The following is a 21,169-nucleotide window of genomic DNA, read 5'->3' on the forward strand; positions in this document are numbered from 1 at the left end:
CTGTCGAGCTGCGATATGTGTAACCGCTAACAGGCGGGGACGAGCACTCAGCTCCAATACGACACCGGCTAGGACGCGGAACAGCACCTTCTAAATTGTGTTTACTTTGTAATAAAACTAGCGTACCGTCAACCAGTTGTGGTCGTTACACAAGGCATCCTGAGTGGCCAACAATTTGGGGGAACCTCTTGCTGGTAACGTTCCTCAGTCTCCAGCCACGTGGCCAAAACCCACCCCTGAGGGACTCTTGGTTACCAGCGCTCAGCCCAGTGGCGGATCCAGAAGGGGGGGGGCACCAGGGGCAAGTGCCCCCCCCCCCACCCCCCCGAAAAATCATCAGTTGTCTGCTACATTAATATTGCTGACAAAAATGATTGTTTCTGAAACCAATAAAATATTTTAATATAATTAATGAATTTCTTTTAGAATCATAAAATCTGGTGGTTGGATGTTGTGTGTAGTGTGAGTAGATTAAATACAAATTTTGTAATTTTAAGACATTTTTTCTCTGGCTATTCTGAAACCCTAGAGTGCCCCCTCCGAGGTGAACCTCTGGATCCGCCACTGGCTCAAGCCATTTGCCGGTTGTAGCTCTGGGCTTAAACCATCTTACCCAACTAACTATGGAGGCAGACAGTACCTAGGTAGTCAAACCTAATCAATTTCATGAGTATATGGATCAACTGTCTCAATTGTAGATGCACTCGTCGTGATTATATGCTACTGTGCAGGCACAGTTGCTGATGACAACCTTAAGGAAAGTCTTGTCACATGGTTACATGCAAATTTTTACTACGGTGAAAATGCAATAAGACGACGAGGTTGCTGGTAATGGTGGTCTGTGATCCTATCAGTTTACTGCAATAAACCCCCGACACGTACAAAGTGGCAATTTGTAAGCCAACGTGAATTAGCACAGCAATAAACTTTTATACTGCTCAAAAACTAAATTAATATCCTATTGGTAGTCTCAATTACGTTGGTTCCTAATTGCTGGAGCTCAGTGGCGTAGCCAGGATTTGTGTATGGGGGGGGGTCTTAAGAAGTATGGCCCCCCCCCCCCCCCCGTATTAAAGCGGGGGGGTCCGAAGGTCCTCCCCCGGGAAAATTTGGATTTTAAGGTGTAAAATTAGTGATATTTTAGCAGTTTTCGGTACTTAAATTTAAATATTGTAATAGTAAAATTATTAATTTTAATATGAAATTTGAGTGATGAATAAGAAATTAATTAAAAATTTGGTGCTGGGGGGAGGGGGGGGGGGTGTTTGAACCCCTAACCCCCCCCCCCCCCCCCCCTGGCTACACCCCTGCTGGAGCTAGCCAGTACCATAAATTGGAAATTAATTAAGTGGAGTGCTTGTGCGGTGTATTGAAGGTTAAAAGCAGCGAGGGACCTTTTTATCCGGATGCCGGCATTAATTCAGTTCGCGGTACTGTATAAAGCTCTGAATTATGATGTACACTGCTCATTGGCAGTCAGTGTTAGGTGAGATTATGTGTTAGCTTATCTTACATACTTGTTATGTTTCTCTCTGTGATCTGCATTTCTTGTTTAGTATGTTTGAATTTTATGAACATTTGGCTATTTGGAGGATATTTTGCTGACGTGGAATTTTTAACCCATCACATTAATTAAACCAAATACAATTTGAAACTGTGGCCTTTTGTGACATGTCGTAAAAAATTTCTCAACTTCTTAAATTTTTTTTTTACAAACACTAGAATTTAACCAGTATCATGTTAGTCCAAAGTTTTGGTTTATCATCAATTAATTGCACTTTATGTTGATATTATATGAAAAGCTGCAAACTTCTTAAATTATATATATAATATACTATATATATATATATATATATATATATATATATATATATATATAAATATATAAATTGTTTTTAAGCAACCCAATTAAAAAAAAAAAACCTCTAATTTGCTACAAATTGCTTTCTATTTCAAGTAAAGAACACAGTATTAGGTATGCGATAAAATAAGTATTCTCAATAAGCTAGGCTTAGTCCTTAGTGTAAAAAAAAAAGTTGGATTCAAGACACTCAGATTAAGTTAAAACTTCAATTTTATTTTGTATAGTCTGTACATCATCTCTATCCACCAAAATATTACATAAATGATTAATATAATCTGTATGATAAACATGTGCAACATGCTTCTCCACTCTACAAACATATATTTAGAAATATAATATATATAGATACTTATATACCAAAATATATAACTTCTGAAAAATTTACACTAGAATTTGACCTTGACAAAAATACTTTTGAACTGTTAAGTACGGCTGTTAAAACATTACAAGATGTGGGAATTTTACAAATAATTGATTGAAACATCATGGTTTGAGGTACCATCTACACACTTGTTTTGTTCTGGGAGTGAATTTTGCCTTTAATTAATTTAGCACTCTAAATGGCAATGGAATGTGCGCACAAAAACTAAATGAAGCTTAAACAAAATTGATCACGGTGTGGATAGTTTGATCAAGGCAGTTTTTTTCTGAAATCATTTTTACATAATTTTTGTGGATAACATACAAGATAAAATTCTGGAAATTTGGCCAAGTTTCTCCACTACATGATACAACCAGTTAATTAATTAAATAATGACTAAGTGAAACACTTCCCTACTCTTAGTTTAAAAAAATATCGTTGGCTTATTCTATGCATACTAGTAATCATCCAACTCCTATTAAAAACATTTAGAATAATTTGACTGAATGAATGAATTGATGTTTTATAAATTTATTTACCACTGTTTTCTTTTGTACACAATTTTGTGTATCAATGTATCACATTCTCGATTCATTAAAAAAAAATTTTTTTTTAGTTTATATTTGAAAATTTTAAGCCAAAACATTCCACTATCATTTCATGATCATATAACTAAAATACTCCACCATCATTTCACGATCATATAACTAGGTTCCCGCATGGATCAATTAATATAATTATTTCAATAAATGTTGGCTGTTCTATGATAAAATAATAATAAAAAAACAGTGATCATTTAAGCAACTTTCACAAGTGAAAATATTACTACAATCTGAACTTTTATGAATTTGACTTCTATAATTGAAAGATTATAAAAGTACAGTAATAATAACCGCAGTGAAAACAAATGTGCAGACAGTACTTGGTACTTCTAAGTGACAAATTTTTTTTTTTTTTTTTTAATTTTAGATTCATACCACCACAGCTTAGCTGTATGTAGACTTCTAAAATTAATTCTATGACAAATACATGTCCAGTAAAACAATATTCAATATTTTTATCATCTTAAAAAGACAGCTATTCAATGGGTGTTATTTAGCATACACACAACAGTTCGTAGAACAAAAACAGGCGTACCAAAAGGATGAACAGATTGGGAATGAATGCAAGAGCCACGAGTATATGAGAGGGGAAAAATCCCATATCTTCATCTTATTTTTGTTCAATTGCATTTCTTTAAAAACTTTAAGGACTTGCAAACAACATGTCAAACAACTTCAAACATTTAATTAGCAATTTTAAACTGAACTTTTCACAACATGCTATTTAAGATATATTTCCCCACTTAGCTGTAGGTGCGTCGCAAAGTTATAAAAAGTTTAAAACATTCAACTAAAATAACTAGAATCCAAAGGAAAATATTTAATCGATAGGAAGTTCAGTAACGAATATGTAGATTGGAAACAAAAGTCGGTACAGCATTTTGATCAATAGCTAAAACCACACAAAATGGTGCTTGGTAAATACTCGTGAACGTTCTTAGCATTCATTTTCGAATAGCTGCAACTTTCCTTTTTTTTTACAGCCAAGGAAAGATTAACAGAGATACATACTCTATTTAAATAACTGTGCAAAAAAAAAAATGCATTTCTTTGGGACTAAGGTAGGATAAGGAGGGTATGAAATGTCTTTCTAAGTTTCTAATAATGCAAGAATATGTACTTCACTAACACTATGTTAGCAACAATAAATGGAAAAATTAAAAAAATAATAATAATAATAACCAAACAAAAAAGCCCTTGCTAAAACATGACATGCTTTAACAATTTCAGATCCCTCAAAAAGGAGACCGACACACTAGGAAAATTTATCATTACTTATAATATAGCATTACTGTATAACAGATTTAAGGTATATTAATATATACTTCAGTTAAGTTCCAAGCAAAAGAACTATTTTCTGCACGAAGAACATGTTTAACATGCAATAATCCACTACAATTAGAGTAACAAGTGCGAGCAATGCACCCCCATTTACATTTAAAAAACCAACATAAAATAAATTCTCCAATTATAACAAATCACAATTTTATTTTTATTTTTTGTGACAAGACATACACAAAAAACCGTTTTGTTCCTACGGACGTACTCCATCAAATCATTATTTTTATTTTACCACAGATGCGACAGTAATATACCATCTTACATGTTTCAAAAGCACATCCCACATTTTATTCCCGCGAAATACCTGTGTGAATACTATGTGTACGGATGAGAAAAGTCATTCACTCAAGCTCTCGAAAAATAGGCAACACAACACAAGTTTTTACCTCGTTATGCCGACCCGCACAAAGCTCAATACATACTTCCACAAAGAAGCGTAAAAACTCACAAACCAAATAAATGGCTTTCACTTAGATCAGATGAACTGTGGCATCATTTCTCTGGGGGAGGAGGGGGGGGGGGAGATAACCGTACGAAAATACTGATTTTGCCCCTACGCCCATTTAGAATGTTTCTTTCCAAACTGTCTCAAGGGGGGTCCTGTCTGTCATTTATTTAAGTCACTTATGCTGACATCATTACAGATATTAGATTGTTCATCAACAAAAAACTAAAACAACAATTTTTGGTACAAACTAGGCAACGAAAATCCACACTTTACCGTGCAACAACCAGGACCGGTCTAAAAATATATATATTAGTTTTAGAAAATGTAAGCTTTGGATGCCAAAGTTTATCACTTGCACGCACACACCATCCTGAATGTGTTCCGCCCTGCTTACCGTTAACTCTAGTTACCACCGTCCAACTTCTACAGGGACTAGTTTAAACTATCGTGAGACAGTTCGCAGCATAGCCAGTGTGGTAGAAATAACAAAAAAAGTTCCGGCCCTACACTATAAAGAAGAACTAACGAATACAGCCGCAACCACAACGGTCAGAAAATCCTGCTGCGTCCTGCTTGCCACACGCACGATTAACAAACAAGAATTAATTATTGCACTAGTATGTACTAAACATACTTGTATTAGTTAAATCTTAATTGCCAACTAAAAGCGTGTAAACTCTTAAAAAAAACAGTTGATAATGAGTGTGCATGTTTCGGCACAATGCCCTATCGTGTCACTGGCACTTTGTTCGGTGCACGCAACGTTAACTACGTATTTACAGCACGTGTTAGTAAATCATTAGTCACTAACGAACACTAGCCCACAAATTAACTTAAATAAATATCAGAGTCCTGCAATAACATTAAAAATTCAAACACACATACCTGTGGAAGCTGATGGTACCAGAACATTAAAAGTGTTCAAATCTTCAGTTTCTACCAATGAAACCAAACCAACAATACTAAGTCAGAAACTTTGCAAAATTCCCCACACCATCACTGAAATATTTAAGAACAATTATTTTTCCGCTGTTTAATAGCTATGTCGTATAATTGGTGAACCGAATCTACTCCATTCTAAGAGACACCTATTGTTTGCAATTTTTTGAGCTCGGGAAATAGTGTGTGGTTTTACGACTGACGGTACCTTAAATTTTCCGACTTCATTTGATGGTAAGACATATGTATTTTATCAGTTTATGAGATTTGAAAATGGGGAGCCAACTGCAGTATTGATGAATATTTGTAATAAGTGCAAACAGAGAAGGTACAACAGTAAGGCTGTAGCACAAGTAAAAAAAAAATTGAGCATTACGACTGCTTCCAGTTCAGCGCATTCAACTGTAGACAGTTTTCAAAGCATGGTATAGCCTTGGATATTTAGCATGCTTCGTTATCGGGACGTGAGGAGAAGGTAGAAAACTTGAAATGTGGAACCAAGCGAGAACATTTCTTTTCTTCCCTGCTCTGTGCTGTAACCACCGCTACTTCGTTTTCTCACTGTCGGGTGACAAAAACAAGGACAGACTGTCCGCTGAAGCCTGAGCGAGTACTTCCTGTTGTGACGCTTCATGGCAGAGTATACAAGCAGAAGGGTGGGTGAAGGGCCAGGATAGTGAGGGGGTAGAGGAGGAGGGGGGATGGCAAGAACCACGCAACAGACAGGAACAACAAACACCTTGCTGCTGCACCATTAATTTTCTTTTTAAATATTTTGCCATTTCAATATTTATCACGTTCACGCTGTTTGGGTCTACGTGAATACGAGTTATATTAACTTGCGTGAGTTGTCATTAGACTCAAAACATAAAACTAATTAAATCTTCCACTTTTTTACAGCTACTGATGCAACTGTTTCAATATAACGATTTTTAATGAACATGTCCAACTACTCAGAACAAATAAAATAATTTATGTATTTCTGTGTTTAAAAAGTAAAATAATAAAAACCTTTTCCAATCATTTTTTATTCCATCAATTGTGGTACATACTTCACGCTAAAATAGTTACTGCCGTTGAACTTAATATTTAAAAGAGTTACAAATTTGCCGTTAGAGGTTCATTTTGATTGAAAAATACTGGTTTAGTTTCATGATTTTGATTGCATTTTTGATGCTTTGTGGTGTATTAACTTGAATTTAGGTGTTATTGCGGTCTTGTCGCGATTCACCATGAAGTCTTGCCCCTATCTGTTTGGTACTCATCGTTCCTGCGAGGGGGGTTTGGGGGGTGGGGAAGTAACTTTTTGACTGTTCGAGGGGAGAGGGGAGAGGGAAGGGGCAACAAGACTCGAGGAAGATCTCGTGGAAGGCAAGGACGTGTGCGGTCAAACAAGGCGACACGGGTTCAAGTTCTGGTACTCCGGAGCTGGGAGCGTCAATATCACTAGTCACAGGGCTAGGCAGCTCGGCGAATACTTCTGCTACAAGCAGCGGTAGCGACGTGGCCCCTTCACAGCTTCAAAGTAAGCACCTCCAGATTTTTTTGTGGACTGTAAATCTGCAGCCTGGGGAACACCCTGATTTTTTTTGTACTTGTGTGATGGAGGTACTTCGTGAAGCTCGAAACCGTTGCGCCATACCTTGTAAACTAGGCGATAGGATCTACACCCCCACAAGGTACGGTCTGGGAAAGGGGCGGAGTATGCAGCAGTCATGGAAGCAGGGGAGGTCAACGAGACACGGGAGACCAACAACTGCTAGTTGGTTTCGACAAAACACGGGCCCCCGATAACCTTACAATTACGTATGTGAAATAAAATTCACATAAAAATTGCAGTTAACCCAATCCTGTACAAAGGTTTAAGATATCATCAAGATACTGTAGGCAATTTAATAATATTTCTGACTAGTATTAATTAAATACTAAAAATAAAAGAATTTTGTATTATAATTAAGAATTGGCCACCATGTACCTACAACTTCCACAGTTTTGAAAGACTTCTCAACTAAATCATACTGTAGTTACTCTAATGTTTCTAAGTAATGACTACACTTTACAATATTATAGTATGTTATTAACAACACAATAAAATAATTGTATAAAGCAAAAAATGATACTGGCAATGCAATTATTATTACAAATCGACAATCGTGGATAATTTTAAAAAGAAGAACACAATATTGCTCATTGAGTAAGAAACCACATGTTCACAATTTTATGAACATCACAACCAAACACATTTAAAATCAAGAACATGACATCTGAGGACCCACACAGACAATGTTCAGTAGTCTACAAAAGAAAGGTCAGTAATAATAACCTATGCACAAATCCAATAATTTATATAATCATTTTTAACACTGAACTTCTTTACTGGTAGTGTCTTTAAATGTTATCAATGTTATAAATGTTATTTAAATGTTTGCAAAACCTCCATATCATCACGCATTCTTAAAACAAATGCGAATTTTCTGAAAATGGTAGTCAGGTAAGTAGACAATGATACAAAATGCCAGCTGTACAAGTTAACCTTCACTGAATAGTGAGAAATATCACATTGTCAAATAGGTTCGATTTACGACATATCAGTGCAAAAAGACTGCAAGAAAAAACTTACAGGTAAATGCTGAATTCAAGGACGTTACACATTATCCTTCACATACAAAACTCAGTACATGAACAACTGCATTTGACGTGCAAAACAGTACTAACACCAGAAACACAACTAGATAAAATCTGATTCTGAAAATAAATTTGGACACTCACGTACTCAGACAGAAACAGACTAACTGCTGTTTAAGCAAGGTAAACAGTTAAAATATCTCCGAAAACACAGTAAACTACCTAGTGCTAAGCTAATTTTTCTTTTGAGGACATCAACCACAACCTAAATTATTTTCGCTTTAGAGACACAGCATAACGTGTTGTGTTTACAGTCATCTCTCGGGTCTACAACCCTTCACGAATACCGGGAAAAGGGTCGCAATTTCGAATTTGGACCTTTTATCGAACCATCTCCAACCCCCAAAACCAGAAATTACAATTTTCCACACAATGTCATGTTCAACCTTCTCCAGCATTAAATTAAAAAGTTACAGTAAAAAATTATTTTATTTTAAAAGATAAAAATAAATGTCTTGTGAGAAAAAAAAAACACATTATATGATCTCCACTTGGCCAAAATACAACCTTTACACAGCACCACTTAAGTTTTTAATTGGTATATATTTCCCGTCTATAGCCCGGTCTTCGCGGCCTTACGCACCCGTGACCTAAGAAGGAAAAAGCGTGAGTACGGCGTATCAGCAAGGTTGTGCCATGACAGAGGCGGGGCTGCCCTTCTTTCCTCCAATGGCAGAGCCGCTTGTACAACCAACCAAAATTATACAGCTCACATGGCAGAACATCAGAATTTGTTACTGTGAAGTTGAAGACCCACTAAATTCAAATAAAGTAGCACATTTCACAGACGTCATCTCGTCTATGTGGAAGTTAAAATTGCAAAAAGTGTTCATGGACTTTACAAGTCAGTAAATTACGAAAGTTTTTTTTTGTAAACAAGTTACAACAAAGCAGCCACACACAAAATGATGCAAAATTCTTAGTATTTTCAGCTAATGGAATGCAAACCAGTTTCTGCAAAAAAAAATGTATCATGAATAGGTATTATGTGCTGTTTTTCAGTAGTCATTTATAGTTTTCAAAATGCGTGGCATATAAGCTGATGAAAACTCAAAATTATACAATTCTGGCCATGACGAAGATAAAAGAGAAAGTTTTGGGTGCAACATGCATTATTAAATAACAAGAACTCTGGTATGTATAATATTTCTGAAGAAACCAATGAATATAAAGTTTGTAGACCAAATGAGTCACTTTTTATGCAAGAAAATGTTATAAAGAAAAAAAAAAGTTATAACAAAATTTCACTACAATAATTTTGGAAACAGCAACCCATTAGTTTCTTAAAGTTAAATTTACAGTTATTAATAATTATTTAAAAAAAGAATTCAGCTTATAATAACAAACTATTAACCTTGTACAACACATATGCATCATACAGTAATAGGTAGGTAGAAATAAGCTGGTGATAAAGTAACATAAACTTTGCAAACAAACCAATATAAATTTCTCTAGATTTATTCCTTACTTGGTACTTGTGATTCTAAAATAATTAAAATAACATTGTGAAAATTTTGTAACTTAAAATCTTCTGGGTAAAAAAAAAATAAAAATATATCCTGTACTTTTAAAGCCCTATGTGAATTTTTCACTTTGAAAATTAATCCCCAAATAGTAATTATTCATTTGCACAGTCTATACACAAAGTTTGTAAACCACATGTGATCCTGTTTGAAAAAAAAAATTTTCTTTTACAAAAAAATATTCATAACTGATTAAACTTTTTGACTTTTTGGTTAGGTCAATACATTTTTAAAACAAGTAAATTTTATCCCTTGCTCAAAACAGCAAGAACTATGTAATACAATGAAACACGTTAAATTTCATAGTAGATTTGATTACTGGTACATTAGTAGTAAGACTATATAAATTATTAAACAACAAATTAAAAAACTGGCAACCATGCTCTAATAAACAAATCATAGAAACCTACACAATGGTTTCCATACAGTCACTCCCAATAAAACTGGAAGATCAAAAAATATATTTAAACATCTTTGTCAGAAAACAAAGGAGAGAAAGAAAAAAATACGGAAAACCTACCACTGAAAATTTACAAACTGAACTTTATACTGGATACAACTCATCACTTATTATACACAAGAAATAAAAAAGAAACCTCAAATTCATATAAAAAAATTAACTTTCCTGCTGAAACATTTGAAATTCAAAAATTTCACATTTGTTTAAAGTCCATGATTGATTTCTTAACAAAATGTATTAAAAATTAAAAAAAAATTAGGGGATGGCATTTGAGGAAGAGGGGGAGAAATTTAACACAGACAAGTACAAATACTAGCAATACCAGAAACATGACATTTTAATTTCCAGTTTTAACTATCATATTTGAGATTCAATTCTCGATGATGATTCCATCTCATTCCATATTCCTAAAGAAAATGCTTATGAAACTCCTAAGGGATAAAAATAAAATAACCTTTGTGTGCCATTAAAACTCAAATCATTGCAATTTATTCTAAATTATAACAAACAATAAAAAGTATTACAAGTATGCTACATGAATGTGGCAAAATGCATTTGGGGAATCAATTTTAAACAGGGTTGGATCTTGCCTAAACAACAAAACATTATAATGACTAGGGGTGCATTAGTAGCATATTTTAATGTTGAGAAGAATTGCATAGTGCAAAAAATTGACTATTTTGAAGTTGAGTAGTCAGCATAACTTTTTTATTGGCATTTTTCTTTTAAACTCAACTAACAGGTACTAGTGCTAATTGCAATAGCCTAGTCTCTACCTAAAATTGTACATTTCCATGTAATTTAGCTATCTGAATTTTTCTTACAATAAATTTATAAGCAACTAGTACCTAATAATAAAAAAACTAAAATTACTCTTTCAAATTATGTTACGAAGCACAAGGAAACTAACATAGTTTGTCTAGTTGCATTGCAGTAAAAGATTTCAAATTTAGGATGTTGATTTGGAACATTGAAATGAAAACAATTTTTCACACATACACTATCATTTTATTGCTACTTTAAATACTCAAGTTCGTTATTGCCCTGTTCACTATATGCCCAGTACAAGGATATTCAGATTGTATGCACGATAATGTTGTCCTTATGCTTGGTGGGTTAAGTAGCAGTAATGTAACATCTAATTTGCCCAATATATCACCTGGTTATTTACTGTAACTACAATGTATCTGTGGTAGTTTTGTGATTCTATGGTAACTATGATGCTTCATCCCTTTTTATTCATCACTCATCGTTTATTTAACTTCACATTCACCATTATTATTTTCAGCTAGTTGGACAATAAAATAGATGAGTGATTTGAATGTCTATTTTTTTTAAATGACGGATGGTATAACTAATATTTATGAATAAATTTATATTCGAAGCCCATTTTAGGAAACACAAAAGAAAAAAACTTGTAATCATAATTTGTGTTTTAATTTTACGGTGAGGAACAAGTGACTAATCAGAAACATGTGTTTCAATTCATATGATCTCACAGAATATTATAATTTATTTACAACTATGAACTTTTGATATTAAAAAGAGACGGTGCACACATTTGCTAAGTCGACCAAACGCCACCCATTTTTTTTTTTTTAAATTTCCAAAATTTCAGCAGGAAAATTAATGAAGAATCCAAACACGTTTCAATACTTCAGGACACTTCAAAAATGAGTGCCTGATAGTCTCATTAAATTTCAAAAAAAAATTTTTTTGACTACATCATCACTCAGTGATATTTTGTCAAAACACACAAACTCAGTTGCTAAACAGCAAAGCTCAGCATTTTACTTGCACCAAAATACATCTTTGCAAAGAGCTGTACACTGCACAACATACCCTACAATAAAAACAGACATATCCTCGTTCTTTATATAACTGCCACTACCGACAACTCTCAATTTCACCAATAGCCACCATGACCCAAAACAAGGCCTGAGCGAATTACAGTTTTCTAGTTCCAAGTAATTTTTAACATGAACAACAAAATATTCTTGCATACAAATATTGAGCTTGTATGAGTGTGAAAAATTTATATATGTAATTCAACAATTATTTTTTTTTTGATGATTCAGTAGTGGAAATGCCACACTTTAACAATAACTTGTATGAGCTTTAATGAACCTGCAATTGATTTTGGATATGAATGGTTAATAATGTAAAAAAAAAAATAATTTAATTTTGGTATTTCAAATTAAATATATTCACACAGGCCTACCTAAAACACAGGCTGTTTTTATTAACTACTTATATTCAGTAACTGTGTACATTTTTTTTTATAGAGTATGTTCTGATGATAAAATGAACATTTATGCATCAGCAACTAAGAAGAGTAAAACTCAAACAGAGAGAAAAAAATATATATATTTTCTTGGTTAACCAAAATTGTATTATGTGGTACGCAGACAGTAACTAAAACAAAATAAGAGTTATTTGAAATGAAAACAACCTTAAATGAACTAGAAGTAAAAAAAAAAAAAAAAAAAAAAAGGCACATACGTAAGCTGTAATCAACAGCTGTGAACATTCTGAAACAAATAATAATAATAATAATAATAATTGTTGGTCGTGACGGCACACACAACATCCGACGTCGCCACAACGTGTAACGCACCAACCCTGCACAGCAGAACGGGAAGCATGGGAGTGTGTGTGTGTGATTTTGCGTGTGTGTTGAGACAGTGTGTGCAGAACCTGCGACGATAAGTTAGCTCCGAACCCATCGGGTTGATAAAGAAGAGACCGGACAGGCGGTTGAAGGAGGAAGCGAGGGAATGGGGGAGATAGAGAAGGGATTAAGGGGGGGGGGGGGGGGGTTGGCGGGGTGGATGATGCTGTTACTTGTTGGAGTCCTCCTCGCTGGACCAGCCCTTCTCCTGCTCGTCCCACTCGTACTCCCAGCGAAGCTCCAGCTCCCGCATGTCATTGGCTATGCCCGTCTCGTACACGTCCTCCTGCAAAAAACGGCCCGCCCGGGACTTCACCCCCAAAAATCGCACATCGTGTGGCCGTCACCTTTGAATATATATACTGTAGAGAAGTCGCCAACCCAGGTTAAAATTTCTAACACGGTTTGAGGTAGTTGGTTAATTCACCGCCGCAATCACCACCATCTCTAGGGCATCGACTTGTGGTGGTCCCTGGCGGACAAGTGTCGAACTCTTCAAACACCCCTTCCCCCTCCCGTTGAACGACCTTGAGCTGCAGTGAATGTCGGGTGGGGGGGTGCGGGGGAATGACAGCAGACGACAGTGCTGCGCTCTAACGTGTAAATAACAACAGGGCGTTACGGCAGCGCCCTGCAGCGGTGAAGTTCCCAAAGCTGCTCATCATACGCTCCTGAAAAAACGTAGAGTAAATCCTATTCACTCGCGACTTCTATACAGTATATATATTCAAAGCCGTCACACACGACAGAAGTAACACTTCGCAGAGTGGTTGTAGCCCGCGGAGTCCCGTACTCCCGTTGAAATCGACCACGCCAGGGAGGCCAAAGCTGTGTTCCCAGCACAAGGTTTTTTCAGCGATCGCAAGCTGGTCACGGCCGTTTAGCGTGTATCCCTGCTTACGTCACCGGAGACATAAATCTACCTGTAACACTGTTCGGGTGTAGATCTACGTTAGTGCTATTGCTAGGGACACCTGTATTTCGCGATTTCATTTCATGTCAAAGGTATTTCACAAAACACTAGCTTTTTTTCTAAGAGTCGTGGCAAATTGTGAGGGTGCAGCAGTACGGTGACCACATTCTCATTGGCCCCGTCAAGAGCTGGACGACACCTCTCACCGACCTCAGCCAATAACCACAGGAGAGAAGCTACAGTATTTTGTGAAATACCTTGACACGAAATGTATTCGTGAAATACAGGTATCCCTAGCTATTGCTGCTATTGCCATCTTGAGTTTTCGGCAAGTAACTGATAGCTAAGGTATGATGCATTGATTCGTGATTCAAAGGGCTATAGTGTTAAGAGGCCCATCTGGTAAGGGGTGTATCATGTCAGTGAGACCCTGGTGCTTCTAGTGCTGTATCTCCTCTGGACTGGCGCGCAGTCTTCTCGTCATGCACAGGACAACTGTGAAATTTGAGCGGTGACCATAACATTATATGGCGGAGAAATGAAGATAAAAGTGATATGCAAGTCCCTCAAGTGCTTTCGAAAGTCTGTACCGGTTGCATTATGCCTAAAAAAATTACTTTTAAAACATGCCTTTTAGTCATTTTAACTCTTCACACATTTCTAACGTTGCCAAAACATTAACTACCCATTTACCAAAATTACCTTGCCGTAAACTTATTGAATACCAAAAAAATTTGTTTCACAGACACTGCTAATCGGCTACACGCGTAAGAGATTTATGATACAAAACGTATCGCAACGTCCCGAAAATGTCTCAAAACTAGACAACCACTATTTTTAACTACTCATTAAATGTATTTATGTCTACAATAAAGAAATAACACTTCGTAATTCTGTAACGAGATGTCTAAATCAGTAATAAATACTGAAATTACTTAGCAGCTCTGAAATCTAGGGATGGGCCAGTCAAATCCTTTAATACCATCAAAGCCATAGTATTTGACAGATTGAAAATATCCAAGGAAAAAAGATTTGGAGAAAAACATTAGAGGAATTATAGTAAATTTAAAAAAAAAAAAAATTAAAAACTGATTACCTTTGAGACTAGGTAAATTTTTTTCTTCATATATGTACTGCTACCATTTCCCACTTTTAATATGTAATATATTATATAAATAAAAATGCAATATGTATTGATTCTGGAAACTTTAGTTTGTGAAAAACCATTTAAAGGGTAGGATGTTTCACCACCATAGTTAATATTTTTCATTTATTTCACAGTGTTTTATTTTTGACCCACGGCACCTAGATTCGGATTCAGGGGGAATATTCTAGGTAACTCTCCGAGATTAGAATTCGAGAAGATTGGGATCCGACCCATCACGACGGGTAACCCAACAAGGGCGGATTGAGTCCGAGCTTTGATACGGTGCTCGCGAACCCGAGTCGTGTTAGGTGCATTTCGAAGCTCATCGGCATCATGGCGTCCGAAGACGACCCATTCTCCGCCGGTAGGACCGGGGTCAGTATCGCGGGACTGCAGCTCACTGCTGCAAGGTTTTGCTCGGCACAGAAAAAGGGTGGTGTCGGCGAGGATCGACGTCGAAGGTCACCGGTGGGATGCGAGTGACCATGCCACTCCGGCACTTCTCACGTGGAGAACTGGAGTCACTCCGAGGGGACCGACAGAACATCCCCCCCGGGGGCCCGCGAGGGGACCGCCGGTCGACAAGCACTCACGTCGTCACTCCTGCAGCCACCGTTGGAGCCCCAGTTCACGGACCCGTCCCTGATCCAGCTCACGGTCGAGATCGACGGCGATGTTATGGACACGGACACCAACTGATTCTGGACACACAACACACTTCGTTAAGGCAACAGACACTGCAAAAAAACATCACACTCGAATCAAAACCCAAATACACAAATTTAACCACAGACTTATCAGTTACTATTCTCCTGTAAAATACATTCATGCTAAGGTGCAATCTAGTCATAAACTTTATAATTTATGTATTACTCCAGTAATAGGCGTAAACCGCACAGCTGCCAGATTTAAAAAAAAAAAAAAAAAAAACTACATTTTCGAAACTATTAACCATGTGACTACAACTAAAATCTACTTAATAAATTTGTACTTAATTACAGATGAGTCTTGATTAACCAAGTTAATGTGGTCTGCGGCCAGGGTTGGAAAAAAAAAAACAGGTTTTCTTGATTAAGCCAGCTTGTTTTTTTTTATTACATTAGTAATTTTGGTTCTCACCATGTTCAAATGAAAGCCATACAAAATCCCACTTTCTGCCACTCATGTTGAACCAGAAAAGTTATAACATCAAAGAACTGTAGTCCTGCAGATTTGCACATCTGACTGGAACTTAACCTAGAAAGGGTATTTCCCCACCAGAGGAGGATTCTCCATAGAATAGGAATTTTTTTTAAAATATTAAATTAATTTATTTCCTCTTTTATTTATACTTTGACTATAATTCACTAATTAATTTTATTTTCGAGGAGTATTTAGCTAGGTATAATTTTAAAACTTATTCAGATTAAAATGATAATTTCTTGATTAGAATATTATATTAGTTCCTATAAATCACAAGAAACATTAATGAGCAAACTATTGTTGTTATTAGAGTAGAATTAGATGTTTCATTAAAAATATTAGGATATTATATTTAGAAATACACAATTCATTTTTTTTCCCTACCAAAACCACTTGCTTTGGTTTAATTTGTTGTTTGAATCAGCCAACCCTGTCTGCGACTGCATGGGATAAACAAAAACTCAGATGACACAGATATAATAAGAATGCTGTCTTGGTTTCCAGTTGGCCCAGTGGTACCATTTATCAGTGTGATTTTTTCCAGCTTTTCTTCGATGTAAATTCTTTCACATCACGTCATGATTCGCCCAACCAGAAAATGGCATCTTTGAGGTTAATTTTCTTTTAGCCTTATAACAATAGTCAGATAATTTTCTAGCTCCTCAAGCAAATGTTTAAACAGACTTTGCCCCGGTAATGGCACTTCAGGTCTGCTCGATTATTAGGCATTTGTGAATACTAGTTTTTTTTTTTATGTGAAGTGACTTAAAATCAAATGTTAAAAATATTTTCCAAATCAAATCAAATTGCAAAAATATCGTTCTTGAAAGCAAACTAGAGTGCCACATTTTGATATTTTTTAGTAACCATCTTTATTCAAGCAAAACACGTCAGACGTGAAGCTTTGCATCACAACCGAAGCTTCAAATAAATATAAAACAAATAACAACATTCCTGGCTACATAAAAATAAAATATTAAAAAGAGCTTTGATTGATTCTCTTGGTCGAAGCTTCACACAGGCCTAATACTAGCAAAAGCATCCAGCGTCAGCCGGGCTCCATACAGACATGTTTTGGAGAGAACTCAAGTCTCTGCACTGGAGACGCAAGGGAGGAAACACGAATTGGAGCCTGGCACTGAAAGTGTTATCGGTTCGGAGAGGGAGATTGTTTTTTTCCGAAATGTCATAAAGTCAGTGGTCTTAGTTGAAGCTTCGCAAAGGCCTATTGATAATACAAAACCTTGGTTAATCAAAGTTCAGTAACTCAAGACTCCTATACCGCATATGAAACACAAGGCTGCTATTAACAATTACCAAAACAGGTACAATTTTTCTTACCCACTGAAATGTATGCAGTTAAATAACTGCAATTTCTTAAAATTGGGATCTTGGCCCAAAAAATTATTAATACTTGCCAATTACTTTGAAAGGAAATCAATATTTAAATATAATGATGCCAAATTATGCTGCTGTGTAAGTATAAAATTTTATTTGCAAGTTTTCATGTAAATGACTGGATACCAATAAAAGTGTTTTACTGTAATGTTCCTGGAGTTGTGGCTTCAATATCATTCACAATCTTCAAACACAGAAACTTAAACAACAGATATTCTCAAAGCCCTCTTCGATAAATGAGGCAGCATTACCACAAACAGATAGTAAATTCTGTGTCTCTACCACACATTTTAAAACAGCTCAAACGAAAACAAGTGTTCCATTTCCAAATAACCACATGACTGATTAACAAACTTTAAAAAAAATTATTTCACCATAACTCTACGAATATCTGGAATGTATCACTTGAATACTTTCCAGAATCTGTTTTATCAACTACAGAATGCTAAACGTAATGTACCTTGAAGAAATCATTAAAAAAATCAGTTTTTTTAAAGTTTCACACAGAACATTTGTCTTCAATAAGGCATAGACCACACATTAAGACCCTTTCAAAGACCATACATACCACAGTTAAGTTGTAGTCATTTCCAGAAATTAATTCAATACAAAATGTCTGTTACTTCACACTGTAAACTATTCATAAGAGACAGTCACTGTTAACTTCAAATGTTTCATTAAACTATGTACTATGCTTAAATGAACACAAATTTTACCATTTTTTGATGGATTAATGTTATTGCCTAGAACCTATTGAGCCAAGATGGCTTCAGTTCACATCTTTCCAGCTTAAAAATTGACATTAGGCCCGTGCGAATATCAGTTTTTTTAGATCGAATCAAATACGAATACGAACACCAAATTATTCGGGAATACGAATATTGAATTTAATAGTAAGAATGATAATTAGAATCCCACTAAATTTTTTTTTGTCATATCATGTAACAACTTCTGGAAAATCAGACAAATAATATCAAGATAAAAAAGATTGGTTACGTTAAGTCAGCTACAATAATTATGCAGAAAATATTGGTTAAAATATTTACATTATGAAATTTAAAAAAAAAGTTGTTTTTAATCATACAGCTAACCTATCTTTACCTTATCTAACCTAAGTTATACTAACCATTGAATATATATAACTTATAGAAGTCGCGAGGGGATAGGATTTATTATTCCAATTTTCGGATCCAAAACTGAGGTAGTTGTTAGCTCCGCCGCTAGACAGCTCTTCTTTCCACAAGAGGGTACTCGTAGTTACCAGCTTCCACGCCAGAGCGCTGTAGCGTCGCTTTTTTCAAGGTCGTGCGCGTAATTCTCTGTTTCACTCTATCGAGAGGCGGTGCCTTTTGTTGAAATCCGAGCGCTTAGATACCGGCGGGCGCAACTGTATTGGAGGAGTACGGCCACCGAAAAAAAAAAAGTGCGGTTAAAAGATGCCAACATCAAAAATTAAGTTTTAATAATAAGAAAACTACAGAAATTTCTTAAAGCGTATTAGATTGGAATGTACAGTATAGTGTACATTCCCACTGACATTCGTAGTTCAGAATTTATAAAATGTTGTGTTAACGGAGTGGCGCATTGAGTAAAATGGCAAAACATAATTTGGAATAATTCTTGACAACGTTGAATGATTTCGGTAGCTATGAAACAACTATGGCTGCGATGACTGTTCAAACGCGTGCACGTGTTGTTATTAGTAACTGAAACTAATGGTATGATGTCATACTTTGTGGCTATGCAGTTTATAATTTTTTTAACATAAAATGAAGCATTTTTACATAATGTTTTGGTTGTTTCGTAATTCAAAATAAATAATCTTAAACGTTATATGGTGAATATTCCCAGTAGCGAATGACCACAAAAAAAAAAATCAATTTTGCCAACATAGATCTGAAAAGTTAACGATTTACTATGTTAAGTTGCTTATAAATAACGCACATTTCCCGGATCTCCAAAGAAATTAAGTGTTTGTTATAGCATTGAGTTCCCACTCTTTACATTCCTTGCTTTGAGGTTAGATGCACAAGTTAAGCCCGGGCTACATTCGCAATAGCAAGCAAACAGCACAGACGCACAGAAGTTCAACATACACTATTAGATATGAGCTGCCACATTGGCAAATAGCACGCGCACAGAAAAATAGCACAGGATCGGCGCACAGAAAGTTCATTAACTTTTAACTTTTAGGTTATTTTCTGTGCGCGACCATGGTGGTAGCCAATCAGCAAACAGTTTTAAGTACTACTCGAGTGGGCTTATAAAAGAACAATTGTCACGAAAGTATTGGTGCTCTTGACTTGAGTAGTTTGTTATTGTTTTCAAACACGCGATAACATAAAAATGGAAGGCACATTTGATAGCTTTTTGATAGCTGTAATAGAAAGTAAAAATATTTTGTATGACAGGGGATCCGCAGGATACAAAAATGAAGAAGCTAAATTAAATGCTTGGAAGTCTGTGTCTGAATGTGTTAAGGAAGCCGGATTTGAAATAAACAGTGATATATATTTTTGAATGCTCATTGTGTTTTGTACGTAAACTTTGAAATATTTAAAATATTTCTGGCTTTAACGAAAACCGTACCACAATAACAACACACGAATCTAAACAAACGTCACGTATGCCAACTTCAGTGACCAAAATTGTGAACGGGAGTTTTATATTTAAAAAACTTTTTTGAATGCTTTCGGTATTATTTTGTGTTGTGTTGTGCGTGAATGTAGCATCAAGCTCTCTGCTATCTCTGTGCGTGTGTGCTATCTGTGTGCTGTTTGCGTGCTATTGCGAATGTATCCCGGCCTTTATGCTCGTAAAAACGATGCGCAAGTATTTTGAATACAAATATATTTTCTTTTAATAACCGAAAGGTAAATATTATTTCCATGAAATATAATACAATTCTTTAAACACAGACAACATATAAGAGCTATTTTTTGTTTATTATTCCATCTGGCGTGATAAATATTATATTTTAAAAACTGTTTGTGGATTTTTAATATAAAATAAATATTTATTTATGACATCAATTTAAATTGTTCAAAAAATTCACTTTGGTATGAATTAAACCAAATTCATGTTATCCAGGGCACAAAATTAGAAACTACCAAAAAAGATTATTTACATTGCTGTTTTGTGTAAATCTGTGCACGGACTTAGTAAGTGACATATTTATAATTCCTCATTTTAGCAACCCATTTTAACACAAGAGAAAAATGCTTTTATACTAAAAAATTATTATTTTAAACCATTAATTAGCAGGAAACATGTATGAATAATCTATTTAAATTTGCATTTGAACAGTGAATATTATTTTGCAATAATAAATATTTTTATCATCGTATATTACTGATGAAAAGTTTGTATTTCCATCTAATCAGAAGTATTATGACACAGTTAATTAAATTGCTTTACAAGTTTTTATTCACATGAAAATCATTAAAAATTGGTTGGGAAGTTATATAAATATACCAAAACAAATCATTATACATACAATTTTATTATCTTAGTGGATTTAAATTAATGGTGTCCCAGTGACAACTGCGAAGAAAAAAGTCTTGCGAAAGGTTTCCTCGTAATTGAAATTCGTCAAAAAAAACTATCTCTCATTTTTGGTGACATTTCTGACAAGT

General features: G+C 35.2%; 1 protein-coding gene across 3 annotated transcripts in view; it reads right to left on the bottom strand.

Annotated features, from left to right (window-relative positions):
- Window positions 1–2,056: 2,056 nt before the first annotated feature.
- LOC134541457 (roquin-1) overlaps window positions 2,057–21,169 on the bottom strand; it is an 80,398-nt gene continuing 61,285 nt past the window's right edge. For all 3 annotated transcript variants that reach the window (XM_063384925.1, XM_063384926.1, XM_063384927.1), the window contains 2 exons: window positions 15,548–15,655; window positions 2,057–13,180 (listed from right to left, as the gene is read on the bottom strand). In XM_063384925.1, coding sequence (XP_063240995.1) covers window positions 13,064–13,180; window positions 15,548–15,655 — 225 coding nt within the window. In that variant the 3' untranslated portion in view covers window positions 2,057–13,063. The remainder of the gene's footprint in view (window positions 13,181–15,547; window positions 15,656–21,169) is intronic.

The sequence above is a fragment of the Bacillus rossius genome, chromosome 18 (assembly GCF_032445375.1).
Source record: "Bacillus rossius redtenbacheri isolate Brsri chromosome 18, Brsri_v3, whole genome shotgun sequence".
Classification (NCBI taxonomy): Eukaryota; Metazoa; Arthropoda; class Insecta; order Phasmatodea; family Bacillidae; genus Bacillus; species Bacillus rossius.